Raw genomic sequence first — 16,570 nt, forward strand, 5'->3', positions numbered from 1 at the left:
AATCCCGATTTTATCAGTTAACTTTTTCCACACTATTCCACAATCTTACTCTGCATTTATCTCTGAATTTCCAATACACTTGCCTCTAATAACCTGAATTTCACTGAATTATACTATCACAGGAGAGTAATACTGCAAGCTGACGATTAACAGAAAAAGGATAAAACAAAAAAGTACAACAGACTATGCACATTTTCAATAATCATGTAAAGCAATATTACTTAAAGTAATGAAGTTCTCTCTTTTCCAGTACTTCCATGCATTATGTCACAGATACATATCCTCCAAGCAGCCATTATTTATGTTTTTCATCTCCTTCAGCCTGGCATGCTCATACAAACACCTCAAAACCCTTTATCTGTCATTTTCACAGATTCTCATTTTATTTTTGATTGCTTGGTTGTGTAGTGGACTAGAAGTTTAATGTCCTTGGTGAATGAATGAATGCATAACATTTCTGTGGTAATAGCTAATTGTCATTCTTTGAATCAGTGGCTAATGTTTTAACCTTCAGGGCAGAAAAATTCATTTTCCACATGCATCCTCACCCATTAAGAATGCCTTCAGCTTAGGGTATATATCTATAAACACAGATGATGTGACTTACTGAACGAAAGTGCTGGCAGGTCGATAGACACACAAACAAACACAAACATAGACATGAGATTCAAGCTTTCGCAACAAACTGTTGCCTCATCAGGAAAGAGGGAAGGAGAGGGAAAGACGAAAGGATGTGGGTTTTAAGGGAGAGGGTAAGGAGTCATTCCCCCGCGCGCGCGCACACACGCGCACACACACACACACACACACACACACACACACACACACACACACACACACACACACAAGCAGACATTTCTGCTTGTCTGCTTGTGTCTGTGTATGTGCGGATGGATATGTGTGTGTGTGTGCGAGTGTATACCCCTTCTTTCCCCTTAAAGGTAAGTCTTTCCGCTCCCGGGATTGGAATGACTCCTTACCCTCTCCCTTAAAACCCACATCCTTTCGTCTTTCCCTCTCCTTCCCTCTTTCCTGATGAGGCAACAGTTTGTTGCGAAAGCTTGAATTTCGTGTGTATGTTTGTGTGTATCAACCTGCCAGCACTTTCGTTCAGTAAGTCACATCATCTGTGTTTTTAGATATATTTTTCCCACGTGGAATGTTTCCCTCTATTTTATATATATATATATATATATAAATCTGCTTGTGTCTGTATATGTGTGGATGGATATGGGTGTGTGTGCGAGTGTATACCCGTCCTTTTTTCCCCTTAAGGTAAGTCTTTCCGCTCCCGGGATTGGAATGACTCCTTACCCTCTCCCTTAAAACCCACTTCCTTTCATCTTTCCCTCTCCTTCCCTCTTTCCTGATGAGGCAACAGTTTGTTGCGAAAGCTTGAATTTTGTGTGTATGTATGTGTCTGTCTGTGTTTCTATCGAACTGCCAGCGCTTTCGTATGGTAAGTCACATCATCTTTGTTTTAAATGCAGAATTAAGCATGTTTTCAAATTCTGTTAGAACCTTGTTGAAAATGAAATATGTCAAAAACCTTGTGAACTTTTCTGTATATGTGCCAAGCAAGTGCTGAACATGACAAGACTAAAATATGCTACAAGAAAAAGAACTCTAGAAGCAACTCACTGTGAGGAGGCAGTTAAACTGACTGCAATTACTTTCGCTAAAATCAAACATCAGTAAAGAGAATCACATGTAGTAATCACATTGCAAGAATAGTAAACTTTATTTGAGCCTAGAACAAATAGTACACTATTGTGGTGAAGAAAAGTTAACTCTTGCAGCTTGCGCCACTTTTGAGTCAAGCTTCCTATTGGAAGCACCATAAATCAGGCTGAAAGAGCTTGTAAATGAAAAGGGGAAAAGTGAGTAACTGCTGGCGGAATTCTGGATAAATTAAATACAGTGTTGGTTATCTGGAAGCTAATGTTGGAAATCCACACTTGATGCTCAGTCATAAAATAGATTTAGTCCCTCATCAGTACTCATTGCAGCAGAGCACAATTTCTTTTGTTTATGACAGCTCTTTAATTCTCAGTAACACATACTTTTCAAATAGCTCAAATGTAAGATTATGCAATATGATTTCAGAACATTTAGTATGATTGACCTCCTTTTGTGTTCTCAGTTAATTTTTATTTCATTTATTTATTTAACCCAATTGATTTGGGCCATGGTTTCACACATACAGTACTTCGTTCTACATGATAGTTGCCTAAGAAATTAAAATCTTAATATAACAATTAGTATTAAAATGATGTGTGTCTACAGTGCCAATATGAGTAAATAATATTGACTATGTACTAACAAAATTAATACTGGCACGACTTGTACTGCTGCTGCCACTAACACTGGTAACAGAAATAATAATGACAATAATAATTGTGGCAGATATAAAAGGAATTTACAGGTGTACAAAATAGAAGTTCCTGGTATTGCAAGTTCTGGGCAAATGAAATTTAAGAAGACTGCACCGGCTAAGAATACTGGGAAATGAGGAAGATCTGCTTGGAAAGAAGAATGTACCAGGGTAACAAAGGTGTACAGGGACAATGGTAATCATTACTGCTGCATTAGTAAATCTGTCATTAACTGTCTTCTGAAGCTGGAGACATTATTCACTTCTCTAACAAAATGAGTGAGTTTATTCGAGTTGGGTTTGTGGTATTGAGGACGACTTCAAGAAAGTGGCTAAATTATGGGGTGTGACAGAAAAGATTTTGCTCTGACGGGATGGGTACTTCTGCCATATTGTTCAGACAAGAGTGTGAAGGTTGAGGAGAGATATGAGGGACAGTGTATATTAACAGAAAAGCAGCGAATCCAAATGTAATGAAATCTCTGCACTTGTCTGCATGCAGCCAGGAGAGCTGTGTATATAATGGGGAAATATGATCAAAGAGTCCAATATCACAAATATAATTAATGCATGCATTCATAGCCAGTTCCAGGCACCGTGAGCTTTTCTGAGAGAGGTCATGCATGAAGACATTGCTGTAATCAGTAACTGGAAGCATAAGTGTTTTGACAAGTTTCTTTTTCAGGTCAAAAGGGAAGAGCTTTCTACATTTTTCTAGGGCACAGAGATTACCTGATGCCATCTTGCAATTGCAGTTACACACTCGGTCGAATTTACACTTTCATCTATTATTACTCCTAGACCCTTTGCTAAAGGGGAGAAGTTGATATTTGTCCCATTTATGGTTACAAGAAAGTGGGGACTCCTGATATTTCGGGCTAATGAGCCTACAATGACCATCCAGAACTACTTGGATTTTGAATGGATTGAGCTTTAACCCTATATCCTGCACCCCCTTTTGATAATTCACAGAGGTCAGTACTGAGATTCTTGATAGCTGTCTTCATGTTCACTGGTTTTGCACATACATAGATACAACCAGAGGTCACCAGCTTACACATGGTATTTACAGTAGGACAAAACTGATGACATATTACAGCACACAATGAAAAAGAGTATAGAATCTAATACCGAGCCCTGAGGGACACCTGGTATTACCTGCCTCTATTGTGACTTTATGACACCAGGCATGACACACTGCTGGTGAGACATCAGGTATGAGCAAAACCATTGCATGGCACTAGGCAAGAAATTTAGGCTACTAAGTCTGGCAAGTAAAATGTGCAAGTCAACAATGTCAAAGGCTTTGTTGAAGTCTAAGAAGCACATTATAGTAGCCTCTTGTGCATCCATGGTAAGATTCAGGTCATCTGTTGCTTTTATTAAGGCAGAAATTGTGCTGCAGTATTTACAGAAACCTGACTGGTATTTGTCTAGCACACTGTTTATGGTTATGCAGTTTGTTAACTAGTCATGGACTAAATATTCTAAGCCCTGAATGGTGCAGGAAGAATGCAAAGAGGTTGGTAATCAGAGGGTGCTTGGCAAAGTTCTTTTTTTTTGTGGTGACTTAATTAGTGCCTGTTTCGAGGCCTCAGGAAGAACACTTGTGGTGTAGGAGTGGTTGAAAATATCTGTTATACTGACAGGAGGTGCTGATATGATATGCATGACTTTTTTTTGCTTTTTTCTAAGTATTGCAAGCAATTTGCTTTAGATAGAATTTTTTGTAGCCACAGCTGTTTATCTCTGTGAAGTAATCAATGAGTCTCTCTTATTTGTGATTCAATTGTCACTGTAGGTTATGTGAAATACCGATTCACTTCTTCGACTGGGACAATGGGTAAGCTGCAGCTTTTACTTTGCCTATACCAGGACCATGCAGGTTTTTACATAGGATGGCTGTCTATTTCTGTTGGGGTTAATAAATGGGTATGCCTGAGGATAGCACATGTCATTTTACTGATTTATCACTGTATGAAAAGTTCTTCCTTTCTCCATCACTCACTACAATCATCGTTCTAGCATTTTTATTTTGTGACTGCCAACTGAAGTTCAATACTTAAAGCAATTCATGACACACAGTTACATGAGGATTTAATGTATTACGGTCAGTTTCAGTCACTGGCCATAATCTTCGTATCTGCATAAATACATATTTACTTTATTTATTTATTTATTTTCAATTTCAGTGTCTGTGATGGTGGTCAATGATAGAAACCAAATATAGAAAATTGAATGCTCATGCATCCTGTGTCTCTCAGAATTTTTTGAAACCCTGTTTCAATAACGAGCGAAAATTGTGGTAAACTCTTGAGAATATGTCTTTACAGAGGCTCTTCAATGAAGCTTTAAACATGGTATAACCTACAATTCCTGACGATTCATGTTATATTTATTTGTAATGCAGCAGCAATAACACCAAGGCTAACTGGTGCATTCAGTATCAAGAGGCTACTATTTTCAGATACAACTGGAATTCTGTAACACACCAAGTAGACAATCCGACACCCTGTACAATAAAGTCAACACGTACATAAGGAATACCCAATCAGACCTGAATATAGATGGTACTCTGTTAAAAAAGACTTAATCCAACAGAATTTATATGGAGGGCAAGATCTTGGCGGAAAACACAGGAAGGTTTGCAGCTTATCAGCATCTGGTGTGAAGATTAGCTAGTAAAACGACAAAAAGATCGAAAAAATTTTTATTATACCATACACAGTACACGTATGTATTTATTACCAGTCATGTCTAATGTGGAAGCATTACTGCCCGGTGTCATGTGATGGAACAACCACATACATCTTATTGGTAAGGCAGATATAAGTGAGGCACTGAGTCGTCGTTAGGTACATAAACAAGACAGAGAATGTTTTTAGCATTTAGATGAATTATTTTTCAGATCTACGCAGTACATACCTACACCTACATAGTTATATTGCCTCAACTGCCTATGACGTACTGGGTAGAGTTGTACTGTTGGAACAATGTAATCAGGCAGGATGGTGTAGGCATGCAGTTATATGTGGTATCTGTACTCTAGCTCTGAAACAGGATTCGCCTGAAAATTGGTAATATTCTTACACTGGTTTATGTGCCTATCAACAATTCAGTGTGTCAATTATTTAATGAATCATTACCTTCACTCCTTTCATTAGATATCAGGCTAATATCCATAACAAAAACTCTAACAAAACTTAGCTCATACACTTGTGAGCAGTACTGTGTCAGAGATTTTCACCAGGGAGGGTTAACAGAACCTAGTGAGAAGGTATGAAGAGAACCAGTGCAATAGATGATGAGTTTACTTGTCCACAGAGACAATCAGTACATTCTATAAGAAAAGACAAACAGACATCATTCAACACAAAAAGAATTCCTCTTGAAATTCATAGAATTTGCCTTTCATAAGGAGCCAAGAAATATCCTGTTATTTTTCACGAACACATGAGGGTGATATAAAAGTATACTGCTAGCCATTCACACTACGCACTATTAAAGTGAAAACAAGGGGTTATTGGCAACCATGTATGTTGCATCATGCACTGGACAATGACTTTCACATTAAAAAATACCAGTGACTGCTGGAACAATTTCAACAAATTGTTTAAATACATGTAGATGTGCCAGTGCCCTGGTTAAGGTACAAGCAATTTTCAGCTCAATAAGTAATTTTCTTAGCAATTGCTTTTACTTTTAAGAAAACCTACTATGCTGAAACCCTGGATGTGCTACAAAGGACACAGCAGTATAAAGCATGTGTGTTCTTAGGCTTTCCCGGCGAATTAACTGTTTGTACTGTTCTTGGGTCTCCAGCCGGGTGCAGCCGTTTTCAAACCACGATATTTCGACAGCGTTCCTTGCCGTCATCTTCAGGTGTTACCTGCAGACTGAGCGTCTCCGCTGAATCTCCTCCCCTTTATACTCTGATCGCTCCCCACACCTTCCCCCGCGTCATGCCGCGTGCGGCACTGCGTGGAGCGGTGGTGGGGAGGGGCGGGCTGCTGGCTGCGAACTGTGGACCATCAGATGTCCTGTGGCCTTCGGCACGAGCGGAAGTCGCTTTGGGTCGGCGCTGTGCTTTTAGTTGGCTGAGTGCTGAGTCCCAGGCATTGCTGAGGTTGAACCCGGCGTCTCTGTTGACCAGCCCATCAGCTACACGTATTTCAATCACCTCCTTCAAGACGAGGCCTGCCGTAAAACTTCCGTTTTTGCGTACTCCGTAGTATATCCAGTATCCATGTAACGTTCTGCAACCGCAGATTTTGTAGGCTGCTTCAGTTCAGTGTGCCTTCTGTGTTCCTGGCATCTTTCTTCAATTGTCCGTACAGTTTGCCCGATGTATGCCTTACCGCATTTAACAGAATACGGTAAACACCCGGTTTGTGGAGCAACGGGCCATTTTTTACTGTACCTAGCAGGGCACGCGTTTTCGGAGGTGGGCAGAAGACACATCTGATGTTACACCTATTCTGCCGATTTTGTTGGATACTCTGGCAGTGTAAGGCACATATGCCGTTGTCTTCTCGTCCTCTTCGTTCTCTCTCTGCTGGGCTTGTGCATTCTGCCTGAAAGCATGTCAAATTTGACTCTCGTTATATCTGTTCTTCTTGAAAACATCCTTAAGGTCATTAGGTTCTCCTTGTAGGCTTTCCTCATCCGATATATCGCGGGCCCTGTGTACCAGTGTTTGCCGTACACCCTCACACTGTGGAGGATGATGGCAGCTGGTAGCGTGGAGATACAGATCAGTGTTGGTTTCTTTCCTGTATACACTGTGTCCCAAGGTGCCATCTGCTTTGCACTTGACTAGGACGTCCAGAAACGGGAGTTCACCATTCTCCTCCACCTCCATGGTGAATTTGATGTTAGGATGCAGAGAATTCAGATGTTGGAGAAACTCTTCAAGTTTTTCTCTTCCATGCGGCCATATCACAAATGTGTCATCAACATATCTGTAAAAGCACATAGGCTTCAGTGCTGCAGTTTCCAGTGCCTTCTCTTCGAAGTCCTCCATAAACAAGTTTGCTACCACTGGTGACAGGGGACACCCCATGGCAACACCATCCATTTGTTCATAATAGTTTCTATCGAAGAGAAAGAATGTTGATGTGAGGACACATTCGAAAAGATTAGTCATTGTCGGGTTGAATTTCTCCCTAATTAACTTAAGAGCTCTCTCGCCTTCCTGATGCGGTGCCGTGACCACAGCGTAATACTGACATTCGCAAGGATTACCCATCACATAAACACCATGGCTGCCGACCGGATCACAAGAAAAGCTAGTCTGGCACTTGTAAGGGAAAGGATCCGGTACACCCGTCGGCGGCTAGACACGACATCTAAGGAATTACTCGCACTCCACTTAGAGATGGCTTGTTTGCTCTCGCCCGATTCCTGGGAGTGGGTCAACACTGTCTCTTGGGCTCATGCGGACCTGTCTCAACACAGTGCCACTTCTAAACAAGTCTCCAAGTTCCAACGTCTGGCAGCCAGAGAACAACAGGCACAAGAAGTGCAACGACGAACCGTAATCAACTTCACCGGGAAGGAATTGACGGCGCAGCAAAATCAGTTCCGGAAAAGGGATTAAATTTCACACCAACACAGACCACTATACGCATCGCAGGCTTCATCAGTGGTATAGAACAAGTAATTTCCACCCTTCCCAGCAAAAAAGCAAAAGAGATACGTCGGGAAACATGCCATGTGATTACCAAAGCCACTAACAAGGCCGAACATCACGTAAGCAGAAAGAGCTGCCATTCAAGAACTACGGAATGATCCTAAAATAGTTATTTTACCCGCGGATAAAGGAAATGTTGCCATGGGGTGTCACGTCACAAGTGGTAGCAAACTTGTTTAAGGAGGACTTCGAAGGGAAGGCACTGGAAACTCCAGCACCGAAGCCTATGTGCTTTTACAGATATGTTGATGACACATTTGTGATATGGCCGCATGGAAGAGAAAAACTTGAAGAGTTTCTCCAACATCTGAATTCTCTGCATCCTAACATCAAATTCACCATGGAGGTGGAGGAGAATGGTGAACTCCCGTTTCTGGACGTCCTAACCAAGTGCAAAGCAGATGGCACCTTGGGACACAGTGTATACAGGAAAGAAACCAACACTGATCTGTATCTCCACGCTACCAGCTGCCATCATCCTCCACAGTGTGAGGGTGTACGGCAAACACTGTTACACAGGGCCCGCGATATATCGGATGAGGAAAGCCTACAAGGAGAACCTAATGACCTTAAGGATGTTTTCAAGAAGAACAGATATAACGAGAGTCAAATTTGACATGCTTTCAGGCAGAATGCACAAGCCCAGCAGAGAGAGAATGAAGAGGACAAGAAGACCATGGCGTATGTGCCTTACACCGGCAAAGTATCCCACAAAATCGGCAGAATTCTGGCTTGGTGTAACATCAAATGTGTCTTCCGCCCACCTCCAAAAACGCATGCCCCGCTAGGTACAGTAAAAGATGACCTGTTGCTCCACAAACCGGGTGTTTACCGTATTCCGTGTAAATGCAGTAAGGTATAAATCGGGCAAACTGTACGGACAATCAAAGAAAGATGCCAGGAACATAGAAGGCACACCTAACTGAAGCAGCCTACAAAATCTGCGGTTGCAGAACATTACATGGATACTGGAGATACTATGGAGTACGCGAAAACAGAAGTTTTACAGCAGGCCTCGTCTTTTTGGGACTGTGTTCTGAAGGAGGCGATTGAAATACGTGTAGCTGATGGGCTGATCAACAGAGATGCTGGGTTCAACCTCAGCAAAGCCTGGGACCCAGCACTCAGCCAGCTAAAAGCACAGCACCGACCCAAAGGGACTTCCGCTCCCAACGGAGGCCACAGGATATCTGATGGTCCACAGTTCGCAGCCAGCAGCCCGCCCCTCCCCACCACCACTCCATGCAGCGCCGCGTGCAGCATGATGCGGGGGAAGGGATGGGGAGCGATCAGAGTATAAAGGGGAGGAGATTCAGCGGAGATGCTCAGTCTGCAGGTATCACCTGAAGATGATGGCAAGGAACACTGTCGAAATATCGTGGTTTGAAAACGACTGCACCCTGTTGGAGACCCGAGAACAGTACAAACAATATAAAGCATGTTAAATAATATACAGATACAGCATTTGGTGAGACAAAAAGAAGACACCATTCACACAAAATAATAACAGAGGATCTCAGATCAACAGAGGGAGACCAAAGGTGCATGGTTCATTTCAGTTAACCTGTATTCTCTTTCATCCTGGATTTCGCAGGTGTTTACTATTCTTTTTAATCCTTTCCTTTTCCGAGCTCTGAGCTTATACTGCCAAGGAAGGATTTTTCTTTTCTGGATGTATCTTCCCTCTCTTTCATCATCAGTGAAACTAAGAGCACATTCTTTCATTTTACCTGGCTTACCCAAGATTATATTGAAAAGCATATAGTGGAAAACACATTTGGTTTGGTTCATCTACTCAAGGAAGAAAAAATTGAGTATAGAATTCAACGTTACTTATCCTAAAACAATATGTTGTAATGAACAACCAAACAATAATATCTATATCAAAGGGAACAAAAGTTAATACCAGAAATTCTCTCAGATAAGCTCTTTAGCATGAAATACTATGCACTTTGACTTTACTTAACATTCAGTTTATTACACATATAATATTGAACAGTGATTCTTACAGTATATCAGATCATAATTCATCTTAGATATTGTCTTTCCAAGAACACTACAAATTTACAGAGATTCATATCATCTTTAGATGCAGTTTATCATTTAAAATGATATATGAACAAGCCCTTGTTAAGTACATCACAGGTTGAAATTTTATTACAACATGTAAAAAGAATGTTCAAATGCTACAATATATACACACATATCCAGTCTTATCAGGTAAAGCATATGTTTTCTCTGATGAGATGTAACACAGTTGAAATAACACTATAATCTAGTACAGGCAGCAGCTACATCACTAAATAGTCAAAATCATAACACGCATTATATACAACCAAACAGTCCTCACATATCAATTCTGTTTGGAAAAAATCTTTGGTAGGGTTTTCTAATAATTAGGACATTTTCTTCAATTTTATGTACAAATGACTTATTTGTGTAAACACGAATGAAAGAGATATCAGAAGGTGACATTTCATATTAACATAGTTCTATTACTACATCTAGCAATTAAGTAGTAGTTCACCTTCTGGATATAACAACAGAAAGGTATCAGTAATATGTCAAAGTGTCCATATGTGATAAATGTATGACATATCAGTTATTCAAAGCGTGCAACAATGGTACTATAAAACTAAAAAGTAACTGCTAAAAACAATTACACCCAGAAAACAGTCAAAATTACTTTTAAGAAAAATGAATTTCTGTCATATGTTTCACAAAGTACCATATCAGGCAAGAACAAGATCTTTGTGGGAACATCAGAGATGTCATGAACCTTCTCTGTATTTTTCTTGTTGGATAATAAGCTTATTTTTCTTTCTTGTAACTTTGGTTGTTGGGGATGGTGAAGGGCCCTGAAGCTGTTTAAGATTCTTTTGTGGAATAGCTGCAGCAGGGCTCTCAAGCTGACCTGCTGCATGAGGTTTCCCAGAAACCTGTAACAGAGCTTCTAACTGACAGATCCTCCTCTTCAGCATTTTGTTCTCTTGTCTACACTGACTGATTTCCATGTTCTTTTCACGTATGGCATTGCCCTCAGGGCCAGAGCTTCCACTCGACTCCTCAGCACAATGTCGTAACATCAGATGTAGTTTCTCCTGATAATCCTTTTCCAGTAAAACTATGTGGCGCTCTGCTTCCAAATGTGACTGGTACAACGAATTTGTAAGTTCATGAATTTTCCATTTCAAAGAATCATTCTGTGCATCTACTTCTGCTAACTGAATTTCCATTTTCTTTCCACTCTCTTTTAAATCAATAACTTTTAGAAAATATTTATGAAGCAAAGAACGCATTTCTACAGTGGAAAGCTTCATTAGATGTGAAATAAGTAGCTCTTCATCTTTCTCTCTGGGAACCTGAGAATAATCTAAATCATGAGATTTTCTTCCACATATCATTTCATTCTTGTATTCAATTGTTGCATCAATGGCCTCAATGGCTTCATCGTGTTCTAATAACTTTCGTTCTTCTAAAGCAGAAAGTTTATTTTCCTTTTTCAATTTATCATAATGACATCTCTGTTCGACAAGACACTCTCTTGTTTTTCGAAGATTTCTTATTTCAATGCGTAGAGCTTCTTTCTCATCTCCATTTTGTTTTTGAATGCTATCAGAATTTTCTTTTGACATTTGTTCCATAAGAGAGGGTTTTGAACTGACATCTGACAAATATCTTACTTTGTTTTTCTCTACACAAAGTTTCTCTTTGAATAATGCTTCCCGTTTTTCCAGTAATGTCTGATGTTCAATTAGCTGTTCTTTAAACTTCTGTGAAGATTCTTGCATATTAGCTAACCTCTTCTCTTCCTCAAAGATCCACTGCAGTCTAATATCATCCCTATCCTTCTGTTGTTCCATTTTATTCAGCTTCGATAACTGTAATTTATACTTCTGCTCTAATTCTTTTATCTTTGTTTGATCTTGAAGTAACTCCTTTTCTAAAACTTCTTTTTGCTTTTCCTCTTTTTTCAGCTGTTTTTCTAATCTTTCCATTTGCCTTTTTGAGAGCAATAGGCTATTCTCCAACTCCAAAATTTTTTTTGCACTTTCACTAGCTATCTGTTTCATCATCTCAATGTCCATGAGGCGTTTCTTGTACTGTACAGCTACTGACTTATGTTTTTCAATTTCTTTCTTATGTTTCAAAAACTCATCAGAGAAGCCATTCTTAGAGAGCAAAATTAATGCATTCTCTGATTGTGCTAATTGTGATCGTGTTTTATAGTATCCTTCTTCAAGTTTCTTTCTTTTTTTCTGAAACCGATGCTTTGCAGAAGATCTCATATCACTATTTTTAATCATATCTGCAATAAACTGTTCTTTGATCTCTATTGTTTTGTGAAGCTCTTCTATTCTTTTATGTGCCTCTTCCAAATCAATAAGAACTTTTCTCATTTGTGATTGCTTCATTTCATTTCCTGCTGCAAGAATTCTTAACTCTTCATATGGAGCAGCTGCATCTTCGCAGGCAACTACTGCTGCTGCCATATCACTGCAGGAAACAGATTTACACCTGTCATAAATATTATCTTCTTCCCAGTCACATTCTTCCTTAACAGGATTCAAATTAAAATCTACATGCTCACAATCATCACTTAATGTCTGTTCTACATTTATATCAAGCACAGCAGTTCTTGGAAAAATGCTCATACGCCGCTTCTGAAGCAGGTTATGGTTTGTGTCCTCAATGCAATTTATCCTATTTTCACAGTATTTCTCTGATTCGTCATTGTACCATTGATTTACATGACAGTTGTCACCTGTCTTAATAAACATGTAGTTAAGTTTTTTAACCCTTTCATCTGTTGCATTTTTAAATTTATCCATGAAATAAGTGAGCCTGTCTACAAATTCTGGGTGCTGAGAATCAGAATCACTTTCTGTATCTGGATCAAAATTTCCATTCTGGTAATGTATATTATTTGTTTCCGCTTCCAAAGACCTGTCTGTCTGTTCATCAAATTCAGTTAACTCATCTATACGCTCCAACACTCTTGCACCACAATCTCTACCACTAACTGAACCATCATGTATAACACATTCTTCACACTCTTGTTTGAGACACAACCATTGTTCTATTTGGTTTTTATCTTCCACTGCCAAAGACGTGTTACTGATAAGTCTACTAAAAAGGTGCTCTGCATTTATTACTAATTTTAACCACTGTGATGCTGCAAATTCCAGTCCAAAAGTATCCCAATCATGTTGTTCAGAAATAACCCCATCATCGGATTCATCAGAAGATGCCCTGTCAATTCCATTACAAAAGGAGACACTGTTTTCAACCATTGCACTCATTTCTATAGTTTAGATTTTTTTCTTATTCTTAACTAGACTCTGTAAATCATTAGTGAAATTTCTTAACACACACACCAACTAGTGTAATACAAAATCATCAAATTTGAACAGAGTTAAATTCGTCAGGGGAGTGTCTAATTTATTATGTTCCATGTTATAAAATTTTGTGCAATCACACGCCTTCCATAAACGTTGTTGTCTACAATGTTTTGAGATGCACACTACAATGCATCAGTCACAACATTCACAAATACGAATACCTTGCTGAAGTAACAGCATATTCATTTCAGATTTTCCTTCCACAATCGTCAAACGCACAGTTTAGGGTGATACTATTACAACAAGCAAACTAACTAGTGCACAAATACATACCTAGAAAGCCCAGAGACGGATTGGGATTTGTACGAATGGCAACTGTTTATATCACCAGCTTCACAGTCAACATACACATCACTCTCATCGATTTCCACATCTGCTTCAGACTTCACAGAAGATAGTTGCGAATGATTTTCTGTCAATGTAGCAATTTTCGGAGTGTCATACGACGGCGGATGGACTCTTTTCTCCTTCGCACTTCTGGATGGACCTTCATTCTGTAAAACAATATTAATCTAATTATCTAAGTCGCAAGTCGTCAAATACTTCTTTCGTGCAACCAATGTAAGGGGAAATAGACTTAAAAATTTCTCATAGTAAATAAAAGCATTACCTTCTCTTCATCGTCAACTAACTGTCTCTTCGTCTCAGAAGGAACTGGTAAGGAAACAGAGCTATTTCTAGCAAACTGACTTAAATTTACGCCAACAGACATCTCTCTTCAACAGCACCACCACATCTTGGGCAGTGTAATGTAAACACCACATACATAAACGTTTCAAAGATATAAAAACAAGTCATAGATCCATGGAGGTAAGATACCTCCATGCATAGAACAGATGAGATATCCACTCTATGGAGTTATCCAAGGTGTTCAAGCGTAACCTTTTATCGATAGAGTTTAAATATCTATGGAGGGAGCATTCGAATGAGCAGAACGAGAATTCAGTCCGCAACATCTACTGCAGCTTAAGTAGCGGGACCTGAGGACGGCGCATTTTAGCCCGTATAGCGCTTCGAGTATTTTGAGTGTTACTACTTCGCTGCTATAGACAAACCACCAACGGAAGTACCGTGAAACTTCATCTACACGTTTTACAGACATCTTAACAACTTGTTATGATGAAGGTGTGAAGAGCAACGGTATCACGCTTTTTCTCCATAGTATACAATTTATTTACGTTTTTTTCAGTAACGGAATAAGAAGTGGCAGGCAAAATATTTTTTTTAAATTTTCTACATTACTTATTCATATTGTCGAATCTCTATTCTAATTAACAAAGTTACAATGACACTGTAGATAGTGCCGAAGCGTCATGAAAAAAAAAGCAAAGAATTTGAAGCTATGAAACTCTTACAGTAAAAGGGATAAACAATTTGCGCCACCTTCTTGTCATTTATTATTTTCAATTTAGCTTTATTTACCCTTCTGCTTTTTATAGACAAGTAAAATATCAATAACATTTATTCGTCATCTCACCAGAAGTGCAAAACCAGACACCAGCACAAAAAATAAAAAATACAGAGTCAATTCTCGAACTTTAGGGCAAGTAAAAGGAGTGACAGCGAACAATATTTTGTTTGGTTTTTTATTGCACTGATTCATATTCTCGAAGGGGTACAAGGAAGGAGCCTCCACGAAGATCGTGCAAGGGTCATTATTGAGAAAGAGAGGATGAGTTTTAGCACGATCGGGAGTACCCTGAGCGTTAGGAAGAATCCTAGCGGCGAATCCTTCCACCACCAGGACCAAAAAGGACAAAGGCTTTTATCAAAGCCAGCCCTTAGAATAATATCCATTAATATAGAAGGTATCTCATCTGATAAAGAAGTTTTATTATCTAACATCTGCAAACAAACAGCCTGTGATTTTCTGTTAATTCAAGAGACCCATAGAGGCCCAGAATACCGAAGACCAAAAGTAAATGGAATGAAACTTATCGTTGAAAGACCAAGTATGACATATGGTAGTGCAGTGTTTGCTAAACCTAATATAAACATCATCTCAGTAGGTTCCACGTCAGATAACGACATAGAGATCCTGACGGTGGAAATCATGTACTGTGACATCCATATACAGGATGAAAAGTATTTAAACTGACAAACTCTGGGAGGTAGCAAGGGACATCAAAGTAAATATTTTTCCCTAATGCCATTTTTTCCTACGAGGATTATTTAAACCGGTGGAGACCGTATTATGCTCTTCAGTTCTTAGAGGCCGTATCACGATCTTCAGTTGATAGAGGGCGTATTACGCTCTTCAGTTGTACGCTGTCCACTAGTGTTGTAGTGCATTGCCTCTGTTTACTAATGGAGCGATACACCTGGAGTGAGTACACTGATATGGTTGGTGCGTACTACGTAGCGCACCACAACGGACGAGCTGCACAGCGGGTTTATCAACAACAATATCCTAATCGCCGTATCCCACATCATACGACCTTTGCTGCTGTGTACCAACGTCTGCATGATATCGGGTCATTTAGCAGATTACCTGGACAGGGACGCCGTCGCACGATAAGAACGCTGCAATTTGAGGTAGCTGTCTTGCAGCATGTGGAGTGGGATCCTCCAATCAGCGCTCGTGCAATTGCACGGAACATGGGGACGAATCCAGCAATTCTTACATCCATTTCACTTACAGCGTATCCACAACCTGGAACCAATTGATTATCCATCCAGAGCACAGTGTTTGCAGTCATACCTGGAACACTATGAAATGCATCCCACATTTCCATTCTCTGTGTTGTTTACCGATGAAGCAACGTTCGGACTTGATGGAGTTTCCAACATGAACAATTAACATGTTTGGAGTGAGGATAACCCACATACCACAGTTACTAGCGCTCATCAAGTGCGGTTCTTCGTTAATGTGTGGGTCGGTGTTGCTGGGGATTGTTTAACTGGGCCGTATCTGCTATCTAGGCCATTAAATGGCAGGCACTATTACAATTTTCTCGACAGAGCATTGCCAGAAATGCTGGAAGACGTCCTGCTCTCTACAAGACAACGCATGTGGTTCCAACATGACTGGGTGCCGGCACGTTTCGGTCATTGTGTGCATCGATTCCTGGACCGACAGTTCCCAGAAATGTGGATTGGCAG

At 39.8% G+C, this 16,570-nt stretch overlaps 2 protein-coding genes across 3 annotated transcripts in view; both read right to left on the reverse strand.

Moving 5' to 3' along the window:
• Positions 1 to 14,311, reverse strand: part of LOC126475365 (DNA mismatch repair protein Msh3-like) — a 356,972-nt gene extending 342,661 nt beyond the window's left edge. For both annotated transcript variants that reach the window (XM_050103183.1, XM_050103182.1), the window contains exons 1-2: positions 14,079 to 14,311; positions 13,742 to 13,962 (exon numbers count right to left, since the gene is read on the reverse strand). In XM_050103183.1, the coding sequence (XP_049959140.1) occupies positions 13,742 to 13,962; positions 14,079 to 14,180 (323 nt within the window). In that variant the 5' untranslated portion in view covers positions 14,181 to 14,311. The remainder of the gene's footprint in view (positions 1 to 13,741; positions 13,963 to 14,078) is intronic.
• LOC126475366 (kinesin-like protein costa) lies at positions 10,173 to 13,748 on the reverse strand. Its single transcript, XM_050103184.1, has one exon. The coding sequence runs from the start codon at positions 13,367 to 13,369 to the stop codon at positions 10,838 to 10,840; it is 2,532 nt and encodes an 843-aa protein (XP_049959141.1). The 5' UTR covers positions 13,370 to 13,748; the 3' UTR covers positions 10,173 to 10,837.
• Positions 14,312 to 16,570: the final 2,259 nt, after the last annotated feature.

Source organism: Schistocerca serialis, chromosome 4 (genome assembly GCF_023864345.2).
Source record: "Schistocerca serialis cubense isolate TAMUIC-IGC-003099 chromosome 4, iqSchSeri2.2, whole genome shotgun sequence".
NCBI lineage: Eukaryota > Metazoa > Arthropoda > Insecta > Orthoptera > Acrididae > Schistocerca > Schistocerca serialis.

What these genes read in the sequence shown, in the direction of transcription:
- LOC126475366 (XM_050103184.1), bottom strand. Translation starts at nt 13,369, where the DNA reads ATGAGTGCAATGGTTGAAAACAGTGTCTCCTTTTGTAATGGAATTGAC.